The 12,307-nt window shown below is 35.5% G+C and overlaps 1 protein-coding gene across 1 annotated transcript in view; it reads left to right on the forward strand.

Annotated features, from left to right (window-relative positions):
• Positions 1-1,527: 1,527 nt before the first annotated feature.
• ank1a (ankyrin 1, erythrocytic a) overlaps positions 1,528-12,307 on the forward strand; it is an 84,644-nt gene continuing 73,864 nt past the window's right edge. Inside the window, exons 1-4 of the mRNA XM_073839607.1 lie at positions 1,528-1,825; positions 7,266-7,367; positions 11,800-11,898; positions 12,099-12,197. Coding sequence (XP_073695708.1) covers positions 1,799-1,825; positions 7,266-7,367; positions 11,800-11,898; positions 12,099-12,197 — 327 coding nt within the window. The 5' untranslated portion in view covers positions 1,528-1,798. The remainder of the gene's footprint in view (positions 1,826-7,265; positions 7,368-11,799; positions 11,899-12,098; positions 12,198-12,307) is intronic.

A 12,307-nucleotide genomic window follows, 5' to 3' on the forward strand; every position in this document is an offset into this window, starting at 1 on the left:
TTGATAGTTGTTCACTTAATTCCAAAGGCAAGAAACACATTAAATTAAAAGTCTGAAGTGGTGTATTGTTGTAAACTTTTATTTACAACTTAGATATTTTTTTTCTCCATGTATTTATGAATGGGTCATAAACAGTGTTGGGGAAAGTTACTTTTAAAAGTAATGCATTACAATATTGAGATACTCTCTAAAAAAGTAACTAATTATGTTACTTAGTTATTTTTTATGGAAAGTAATGCGTTACATTACTTTTGTGTTACTTTATAAATCTGGGCAGGGCTTGATTGTTTGTTTTTAATATAAAAAGTTCTATTTTTGGCAAATGTAAAAGCCTTTTCACACCAAAAGCCTTTGAAGTAAAGTAAATTGACGTCTGTACAGTAGACCACAGAAGAAAAAATGTAATCTCTTCAGCAATAAAAAAAGGAAAACAAATGTTAGATTATCTTAAATAATTTTTGCTTATTAGTACGGATAAATTGGATCATCGAAGGTCGGCAGCAAAGACATCGGTTAATAAAATGAGATTAAATACATAAAGAATATTTGTATTTAACATTTAATTATTGCAGATTTGCGTTGAATTTCACTGTTTTTAATAATTTGGAGGAATGCTGTATCTGTTTTTTTAGTGAGTGAGATGAATTAATGCATGCTCGCATTTATTCTAAATCTAAAGTAACATCTTACTCACAATTTCTCTCAACATGGGGACAGGAGAGCTTTTAATCAATAAATGAGGGGAAAATAACTCAGATATTTTCTTGTCAATTAAAAAGTAATGCGTTACTTTACTAGTTACTTGGAAAAAGTAATATTATTACGTAACTCGCATAACATGTAATGCATCACCCCCAACACTGGTCGTAAATATATACTGAAGAGTAGGAATAGCTCTTGTTATTTCCTTGAAAGAATCAAAGACGAGTGCTTTGAATCACCTCTTGATTCCTGAGTCACCTCAAAGGGCCGTGTGATTCACTGCCATTGCAATAAATCCCCTAAACAGGGAATCGCCATAGGAATCCCAGCTTCTCACTAGGAAACTACCAGATTTGTAATTGATAACCTGATCTCTAGATGTAGTCTTGCTCCATCCACTTCTGCAACACACATTTATTTGGATGCATGTTGTTGGCGTAGATGTGCTTTTCCCAGCGTGGGCCTAGGAGAGAGAAGACGGAGGGGCCTTTTCAGGCTGGGAGTGACAGATCTTTTATTGAAAGAGACTGGGCCCCCTCACACACACACACACTCACCATGCCCTCCCCATCCGTGTCTGGGCCATTGTCACCAGGCTTGGTACTCCTGAAGTACCCCCTACCCCATCCCTCCAAGGGTCTTTGTCACTGTAAGTCCTTCTGCAGACTGAAACAGTGCCAAACCTCACACACACACACACATAATGTGTCCTTTTCCCAAAGGCTCATTCAGAAAAGCCCTTTGCTTGTCAGAATGCATCGAGCAGGTCTGCGCAGATCGAGAACGCCCGACGGAATGGAAAAATGGGGAGAGAGAGACTTACGCCATTATCTAGTTTTGGGTAGAAGTGTAAGTGTGTGTGTGTGTGTGTGTGTGTGTGTGTGTCGATATTGACAGCATTCCTCTGGAGATAAACCCTCTGGCCTCAAAGCCCCCAGCCCCACCCAGTCCCTCACAAGTCTGTATATGTGTGTATGTGTGTGTGCGCGCAGGGGGAAAGGGGCAGTGCCCGGACCCCTACACCCAGATAGTGTAACACTGGAAAGCAGTGAGGCAAAGACCTAGAGAGAGAGAGAAAGAGAGAGGGTGTGCTGGGATGCCAACCAAGACCATCATTTGTGGAGTAAGTACTACTTTCATGAAGGTTGCTTCATCTACTTTGTTGTTTTTGTTAGTTCTGCAAGATTCGGGAAACTTGCTCATCCTTCCAGTTGATCTTTACCTCAAAAACTGTATGGAAATATATTTTGGGGCCACTCGAGATATTTCTAAGGCTGTTTTGGTGACACTTTATTTTGCTGTGTCCTTGTTACTTGTTACATGCATTTACTATTGTAATAACAATAAATAATGCATAATTATGCAACTAGCTACTTTAATGTTACACTGCAATTACACCAAGACGTACTGAGTAATATTAATTAATACCATGTTTTTACTATAGGGTTAGGGTCTACTTTAAGTTTTACTTGCTTGAAATTATACATAATGTGCTGTTATTACTACAGTAAATGTGTTACCGAAATGTGACTACACTTATAGATGTGTGGCACCCATGGGAGAATCTGGTATTTGAACCTCAACCCAATCTGTTCATATTTTTAAAGTTTTTTAAACAGAGAAATGACAGAGAGATGAAATTGCATTGTTGCATAATATCCTACCAAGTTGTTAAAACATAATGTTGTAGAATGAAATTCACTGCAAAAAATGCTTATCTTACTTAGATTTTTTGGACTTTTTTCCAGCCGAAATATCTTAAATCAGGAAGGATTTTTCAGACAAATAAAAATTGTCTTGTTTTCAGAACAAACAAAAAAACAAGTCCAAATGAAGTGTGTTTTTGCTTGAAACAAGCAAAATAATCTAAGTAAGAAAAGCATTTTGCAGTGTTTAAGAGGAAACTGTATTGTTGCGAAATGTCCTCTCAAGTCACTTAAGTTGTAACATGAAAATTTAACTGGTTTTAAAAGTAGTATTAACATGATTGCACCTACATAAGTGATTCATAAGAGTCAGATTAGGTATAAACAGCTTCTAAAGATGTACATTTTCATTCTTTACATAATGTGCTAAGGGATATAAAATGCATTGGAAATGTACAGAACATGCATGAAACTAAAAAGAAAGACTAAAGACTACATGAGAGAAAAATGTAAATGGAGACTTTTGTATTGTGCATTCAAGATGCACTTTGTTTTGTGATTTATGCAGCTGTGACACAAACAGAAACAACTTTGCACTTGGTTTATAAAGTGCTGATCAAGGCACAGAGAACCTCTAAAAGATATATTGAAAGTTTCACCTTTGTTTTTACAAGATTAACAGGAAAATGCCCATGAAATATGTCCTCTGATGTAAATTTGTCAAACTAAGTGGCATCCCCAAACAAATGCTTTGATCTAAACCGTTTTTGCCATTACTTTTAGATGACAAGGTGATTTCATGTTCACTGCAGCTATACTTCATCGCACAAATGTTTAACCAAGTCTATTAAAGTCTGTTTTGTATTGTATTTCATATTTTAAAATGTATAACCGTGTTATTTTGTGAAATGTTTTTTTTAGTTAAGTATGTTTATCAAGTAAAAAATGCTACTTGGTTTGATATTTTGTTATCAAATGCAATGAGATTTACAGATTTTTAGATGTAGTTTAGATATGCAAATACATTTTTAGACAACTTTAATGTGTTCACTGTAATTACACAAAGTACAGAGTAACTGTAATTAACATGTACTTACTATTACTATTTAGGGTTAAGGTTTACTTTAGGGTTTAGTTTTTTTAAATTATGCATGCTTAATAAATACTGTTATTACTATGTAACGACACAAGTCACAAATATTACAACTATTATGTGCAAGTATGTTTTCAGCTATTTTTCCAGCAAATTATAATTCAGGTTCTCGTTGTTCATTTAAAATTCAGTTGCAAACACCACTGCAAGCATACTTTCTCAACTGTTTAATATTTGCATATTTGTTTTTAATCTGTGCGCCATCTTATATAATGCAGACATAGTCAGTGAAACATGTCTTCTTGTGTTCCTGTGCATGCATAAAACTAGTTATTTCGCAGGTTTCTCAGTTGGTTTATATGTTAAGTGATACTTTAGCTCTCCACACCAATGCATGCTTTTATAATCCTGAATAATAATCCTTTTATGATCCTGAATAATGAGCCCGAAATGCATCGGGTGCATCATCGGAACTTCCAAGGCAACATGCATTTTGTTCAGCAACTGCGGTTTATGTCTCAGTCAGGATTTAAGTATGAACATACTAATGCATTTACATGCATGAGCTGAATTTTATGGAGTTGTGACGTAGAGTCTCATTGACTGTCCCTCTGTGGGAAACGCACATCACCAACTGCTCTCATATGAGCGGCTGTTGTTTGCTATGCAAGCACAGTTATTGTGATGGATCGCATTCTCCCTGTGTGTGTGTTTCTCAGTGGAGGTGAGTTAAAGTCTGGCTCCGTCTCTCTCTCGGATGCAGTCATAAACACACACACTGCAGTGTTGCGTCTCAGTGATGATGTCATCCTGTCTGCTGCAGTACTTCTGCTCTCAGAGAAAGGAGGAAAGCTGGGGCTGGGTGGAGACATGCTTATTTATCTTTTTTCATCATATTATATGAGGTTTTATTAACCGTTACATTAAGAGTCATTTGCGTTTTGCAAGATTATTCATTGAAAGCTTTAGAATTCACAACGAGGACAGCACTGCATCATTCAAATAAATGATAATGTTTATTTTATATCTACATTACTTCTTTTGAGACGTTAGGATGTCATTTGCAAGACAGCCTATCAATTCTAGCAGCCTGGCTATTGAATCATACAATATTAATAACTCGTCTAAGGTTCAGATAGCTGTGGACATTCATTCTTTATTTATGCTTTATTTTATCAAGGCAGGTTTTTAGTTTTTTTACTGAAAGGGTTCAGAACTGCGTCTTTTGCCTTGTTTGGTTTGTTCTAGTGGCATCTATAGCGGTATGCTGTATAGAGGTGTGGAGAATATAGCAAGCCAGAGGCAAAGAATTAGGTGTGGTCTACATGATCGCCTCCAGTGCCTTATCTGCTGCAAACACTCTCATGTGCAGTGACCTCACATTTTACGCATGTAGAGGACTCCGAAAATGGTTCGGAGTTAAAAAATGCATTACTGAAAAAGGTAATAAAAAGCGAAACCAAAAATCTAGACTAAAACCTATGCCTTAGAAGAACAATTTTGTCTAAATGGTTCCATAAAGAAGCTTTAAAATCGGAAGAACCTTTCTGTTTCACCAAAGGTTCTTTGTGGCAAATAAGGCTTTTCAGATTATAAAAGGTAAGCAAGAAATGGTTCTTTAAAGAACATTTGACTGTATGGTTCTTTGTGGAACTAAAAATGGTTCTTCTATTGCATCGTTTGAAGAACCTTTTAAAGCACCTTTATTTTTAAGAGTGTATCAGGATAAATAACTAAATGCAGTCTTAAATGCACACATTATTACAACATAGAGTCTTCAATATGCAGCAAAGTACATACTTTTAGATTAAAGTATACATTATTGTTTAAAGGTTTTAAAGTCAGAGTTTGAAATGTTTTTAAAAAAAGTCTCTTCTGCTCACCAAGACTGAATTTATTTGATCAAAAATACTGTATACACAGTAATATTGTGAAATATCATTACAATTTAAAAGAACTGTAAAACGTAACTTATTTCTGAGATCAAAGCTAAGTTTTAAAATTCCTTTCTCGTCTTCAGTGTCACGTGATCATTCAGAAATAATTCAAATTTGCTGATTTACTGCTTAAGAAACATTTCTGATTATTATCAGTGTTGAAAACAATTGTGCTGCCGGATATTTCGTGGAAACTGATGCTTTTGGTTTTTACAGGATTCTTTGATGAATAGAAAGTTCAAACAAACAACATTTATTTGAAATAGAAACATTTTGTAATATTATAAATGACACTTTTGATCAATTAAATGAATCCTTGCTGAATAAAAGTAATAATTTCTATCAAAGAAAGAAACGCTTACTGACCCCAAACCCCTTTAGTGTAGTACTCTGAGCTAGAGAGATGGGGGAGAAAAATTGTGCTCCTAATTCTTAGGAGGTCACTAAGTCGTCCCCATGCCAACTCACACTTTGTTGTTGTGCGTGCTTGTCCGTGTTTCCATGTAGTTGTCAAGTATATTTGATCAGTGAACCAGCCCTGCTGCTCGTGAAGGTACACACTCTCACACTCTCACACATTCCCACCGCCGCCACCACAGCAACAACACAACACACGCAATCGAAGAACATCTGAGTCTCAAGGACATGGAAATCTGTCCAAATGCACTTAAGCCACAGAAGTGATTGAATCCAGATCTAAAGGAATTGTTCTATATAAATTGCTTTTTAGAAATCATCTTGGGCTGAAAGTGTGAAAACCTCTTTCAACACTGAGTGTGTTTTTCAGACAGAAGAAATCATGGAATGGTTCATTTCTTGCCTAATAAAGCATCTTAGGACTGGGGTGCCAAACTTTTTTTTGGCTGTTGTTCGCTGAACCCAACAACAATCCCCAGGATGTATTGTTTTGAGAATTTCAGTAAAGGCTTTATGAGCGATTTCAAGCCTGAAACATGAAGAAAGGTTAGCTGAATGTGACACTTTGTTTCAGGCTTGAAATCGCTCATACAGCCTTTAACCTGTAAATAAATATGATGAATTTCACAACATTTTTATTTGCCTGCTTATAAATAGTTATGTTAATTTTAATTTCATTTTAATTTAGCAATGTCATTTCTGTCACAATCTCTCTGCATTTCCTTCCTGAACCCCTAGTTGGGAAACACTGGCTTTGAGCATCAAAGTATGATGGAGAAAATGTGCTTTAGTGTTATTAGGTAAAACAAACTTTGTCTTAACACATAATAATGTGTAAAACTATGTAAGCCTGTTTCTGCCACTGAATAAAAAAAAGGTAATCGCGACTATTTATCTTGCAATTTTTTCAACGAGTTGAGGTTTTACCAGCAGCTAAAATATTAACTTTTCTCTGTCTAGCCATTGCTCCGACCTTTCTTACTCTTTCCTTTTGCAGTATTGAAGTCTATGTCTGTTTCCTGAGATCATCTGAATATATGTGTACTTTAGGTTGACAAAATTCTTTCTCATACAGGAAAAAAACCCTGAAAACAGTATGTTATCTTTGTACTCAGTTGTGTGTCACGTAAATATGTTTTGTGTATGTATCTACTGTTGAAAAGCGTGTGCTTCGGTTTGTTTTAATTTTCAGTGTTTTCTAGTTTTCCCCGTGTTTTGTTGCTGCTGCTGTTGTTGTTTTACTTCAACATCAGTCTTTAAAAAAATCTTAATTTCACCAAATTTTTGTCACAATTGTTGTCTTACTTGACACTCCTCATATGAGAGATTCTGTGACGTTACAACAGTCTAGTGAAGTCTACGGAAATTCCGATGGCTGGCCAAAAAGCATATAGTTTTCATGATATAATGAAGAAAATCTAACTCTTTTAAATTCTACCCTCCTGTATTACTTCCTGTATTTTTCCTCAGGCTGACGCTGCCACCAGTTTCCTCCGTGCAGCACGCTCAGGTAATCTGGAAAAGGCTCTCGACCACATCAAGAATGGCATCGACATCAACACGGCAAATCAGGTAAGACTTCCTCAACTCCCTGTTCTCCTCAGGAGTCTGATTAATGGTTCGATTGAGTCACAGCCAGGCTTCATTCAGGGGTGAAATGTCTGTTTGCAGAAGTGAATCTTCTTACAGATAAACAGCTCGATCTCGAAGGGCGCTCTTGAAGACAAAATGTGAAAGATGTGCGATTTCTAGACGATAAATCTAGCGCACACAAGGCCAGATGACACCAGGTCATTGCGCTCACTTCATTAATTCTGTCCTCAAACTCATAAAAATAAAACTTCCAAAAGGGGGGTTTCACAGCAGTGCCTTAAACAAACTATTTTTGGCACGCCAAAGAACCTTTTAGTGAACAGTTCTTAACAGAACCACTTTTTAGTTGTGGAATCATTTGAAGAACCTTTTCCACTATAACAAACCTTTTGTGGAATAGAAAGTTTCTATATTTTTAAAAATAAAGGTTCCATCCAACCTTTTTGTCTAAATGGTTCCATAAAAAAGGCTGGACACTGCAGGTGAATGGGGTAAAAAAAAATTAACTAATAGTTATGACCTTACTTACCCAGTTGATTGATTACATTGATAATTGCAAACATTTTTTGTATTATAAGTTTTCTAAAATGTTATGTTTAAATATGCATTATTTAATGAAATATGTGCTAATTTGCATACATTTCTAGAACAAAAAAATGTATAATTTATGAGGAATGAAATGTATAAAATCAAGCAAATTATATATGAACAAATCCTTCTGTAAAAACCTTCAGGATATAGACAGGAATAAAAATGTAAAGTTTGGTGTGTGTAAGAGCTACTGAAGTGGAGATTTATGGCTCAGTGTAGGAGAAAAACTCATTTTGAGAAAACGGCCTTTAAAAATATGTATTGTAACTGAAATCCATTGACACAAATAGATAAAGTGCTATAAAAGGAACACTTAACAGTGTCTTTTCTTTCAACAAATTTGACATGTGCATGAAAAAACAGCATTTTTGCCTGCAGTGTCTCCCCTTAACATCTGAAGAACCTTTCTGTTTTACAATAGGTTCTTTGTAGCAAATAGGGTTCTTCAGATTATTAAAAGGTAAGCAAGAAACGGTTCTTTAAAGAACCTTTGACTGAGTGGTTCTTTGTGGAACCAAAAATGGTTCTTCTATGGCAGCTTTATTTTTAAGAGTGTAGTGTGAAGAAAACTTTTAAATTCCGAAGAACCTTCCAAGGATGTTGCATGTTCTTCATGGAAGCATCAATGCTAAGAGTTTTTATTTTAAAAGGGTAGGAGAACTGCTTGTCAGAAGTACCTCAACCTATAATGGGAGTGAGATCCATATTCTCTTGGATTTTGCTCCAGAGATGGTAGGGAGGTGCAGGGAAGAGAGTAATTTCAGCACAAGCCAGGTGTTTGGTATTGAACGCTTTTTCCAACAAAGTTGGAAAAAAGAGTGGAAAAAAGAGTTGGAAAAAAGAGAGCCTTTCAGTGCCACCGAATGTTAAATTCTTCTTTCATGCACATGCTCAATTGAACTCAAGTTGCTTATTGTGCTATGTAAGGGTTTGCATCGATGGTGTGATTTTAGACATTCATTGCAAGTCTTTTCACCTGATATTTGTGCTAAAGAAGCTACTTTACCTTAGAGGACCTCTAGGGGTTAATGATTGGGAATAATTCTCTGTGTTTCCGTGTCTGAAGTGTGCACGGACATTATTGTGTGTACAGTAGATGCTTTCATGTCCATCTTTTCTTCCTTTAGCCTGTTTGTACACTGGCATGTCCTGCTGTGTGGTGGGCCTGCATCAGACCGGCAGCAGTTATTGAGATGATAATGACCTTTGATTAATGACTGCATGTGTTGTGAGTGGTGACTTCAGCGCTTTGCTCCATTTAGCCGTCATACCAAAGTAAACGTGTGAGCAGGTCCACAGATCTCTGGAGAGTGACCCAGTCTACATGCACCGCTTAGCTTTTTCAGAAATCTGCTGCCTGAACCTTGAGCTAGGACACATATACTTTAAAAAAAAAAAAAAAAAAGTCCAAAATTTCATATGCGTTTTTATTTTATTGTTTTCGTATTTGTTATCCTTTCCTATGAGAATGCTTGCTACAGATGCGAAAACACAGAAAATCAAACCTGATCCGAAATGTTCTAATGACGGACGAAAGTTTCTGAGGCAGTGTGTAAACATGACGTCAGGTTGTATTTAGTTTTTAACATGCAAAAAATTCAGAAGAGAATTTTGGACTAAAAATTCTTAAAGCAAGATACATTTACTTGTGTAAGATAATATGACTTGAATTTATCTTGAACTAAATTTATTTTTATTTACTGTATGAATAAAATGTTTTGCTGTCTTTTTTTAGCAAAAATGTAACAATTTACAAGAAAGACATGCAATTTGTCAGTGCAGAAGAAAAACAAACAAAGACACTATGGATATATGCTCATTCTATATTTCCTAACTAAATGTATTGTCTAATAAATTATATTTACATTTTTATTTAATCATTTAGCAGATTTTTATCCAAAACAGCTTACAAATGATGTAGAAGCAATTAAACCTGCAAAATAGTCTAATGCAGTACACACAGCAAGCCTTTTTTTTAATAATAAACAAAAAGAACTAGTAGATAAAATAGAAACAGAATAGAGAGAGCTAGTGTTAAAAGGTTAAGTTATTATTATTATTATTATTATTATTACTTTTAATAATAAATAAAAAGAAAACAAGGTAGATGAATCAAAGATACATTATCTTATATATATATATATATATATATATGTATATATATATATATATATATATAAAATATTCTAAGTACACAAAAAACGTGTTACTTTAGTATCATTTAAAATATTACAATAGTATACTATCATAGTTTTTATTGATATTTTGAATTACCTTTTTGTTTTCATATTTTAATATTTTTAGTTTGAATTTTAGCAATTTTGTTATTTTGCTTATTTAATTCTTCTTTATTCTCCTTTATAAACATTACTACTAATCCTAAAATAAACATTTTAGCTTTAGTACAGTTTACTTTTTATTTATTTCCAATTTTAATGTTCATATTTTTGTATACCAAAATAGTGTCTTTCTGTCTGTATTCAATATATTTATTTACATCACAGGGGACTAGCAACGTGAAATGAGACATACTGTAAATGTCTATTTACATTTACTGATAAATGACTGATGCAAAAGAGTTAATTGGCATATGCAAGTCAGTGTTGTTTTTGACAACCATCTTAGATTTAGTCTTAGTCTTTTGGACTAAAATGCTTCTTAGTTTTAGTCAAATTTTAGTCACTTCTATATGTGATAGTTTTAGTCGACGAAAAGTCAAAAAGGTTTTAGTCTAGTTTTAGTCGACGAAAAGTCAAAAAGGTTTTAGTCTAGTTTTAGTCAAAAAAAGGGAAAAAAGTAGTCTTTTAACAAATTAATGTAGGTCAGTAAGTATTTTGCTGTTGGGTAGTGTCACTTATAAGTTCTGAAAATAGCAGATCTATAGTTCAACACAATGTGAGCTTCCGGATCGACTATTTTCACCAATAATTACAATAATGAAGGAATGTTTTAGAACATAAAAGACAAACACGGATGGAATGCTAAAACGGCTTGCCATACTAGTATAGCAAAGAGTATTTAATGCTAAAACGGCTTGCCATAGCGTCAGATACTTTTTAAGTTTTAATTGGCATGCACAATAAGCGGAAATGTCATGCATTTTAAACGTCTGACGGACCACCCACTAACATTTTCGTCTATTCTCGTCTCGTCAACGAAAACTCACACACGTCTCGTCATGTTTTAGTCATCAACGAGCCATTTTTATCTCGCCATCGCCTCGTTATCGTCATGAAAAAAGTGGCGTCAACGAAATGATTTCGTCATCGTTGACGAAAACAACACTGATGCAAGTTGATCCTGACATCTTTTCCAATGACAGAAACACAGAGTTTGACATCTCCACATCTCCAATATATTTGTTCTGCAGATGCAGCTTTATAACATTTCAGCATTTCTTCATCCATCCATTCTTTTTCTTTGGCTCCTTGGTTTGTTTCTTTGAGTCACGTTGAGATGGGGTGAGTGGTCTCTACACTCAGAGGGGATAATATCAGCAATGTGAGAAAGGTCCAACCTCACATGTCCTGTGAGGCTGAAGGAAGGCTGTGTGAGGTTAGACCTATCCCACATGGCCCGTATTCTTCCCAGCAGAGAGACCACCGGCCTGCCATCCACCTAAATCACCACCATCATAATCATCACCATCCATTGATGTTTTTTGACAGTGCTCTGTGTGTTTTGTGAGAGTGGGAGTGATCTACAAACCCCAGCATCCCCATTTCAGTCTCTTTGGGACGTCACAAAACCGTACTGTTTGATTTAAGATCATAAATCACCTTCAGAGTGAGTCTGCTCTGATGTCTCTTTCCCTTCACAGAATGGACTCAACGGGCTGCATTTGGCCTCGAAAGAAGGCCACGTTAAAATGGTGCTGGAACTACTGCACCATGGTATTGTTCTAGAGACCACCACAAAGGTAAGATTTAGAGCTACAGTGGCCTTCTAAATGCTAAATGCCATTGCATTAGATGCAGCATTTTGAAAAATATTGTGCTTGATTTGGAGTACACTGGTGTGCATTCAATATAATTAAGCACACTGCTTTTCACAAGAGAATGCTTGAATTCGGAAATAAAAAATGCATGTGATTAGATGAAACACTGTTTTCTCTTATAGAAAGGAAACACTGCTCTTCACATAGCAGCGTTAGCTGGACAGGAGCAAGTGGTCACAGAGCTGGTTAACTATGGAGCCAATGTCAATGCTCAGTCTCAGGTGAGCTAATAATGGGGTTAGGTACTGAGTTGCTGTATAATATTCAACTATCTGTGAGTATTCACCTAACGCACGGTATATAATGGGGTTTATGTGTTTTCTTCTCCCCA

This window comes from Garra rufa, chromosome 5 (genome assembly GCF_049309525.1).
Source record: "Garra rufa chromosome 5, GarRuf1.0, whole genome shotgun sequence".
Taxonomy (NCBI): Eukaryota; Metazoa; Chordata; class Actinopteri; order Cypriniformes; family Cyprinidae; genus Garra; species Garra rufa.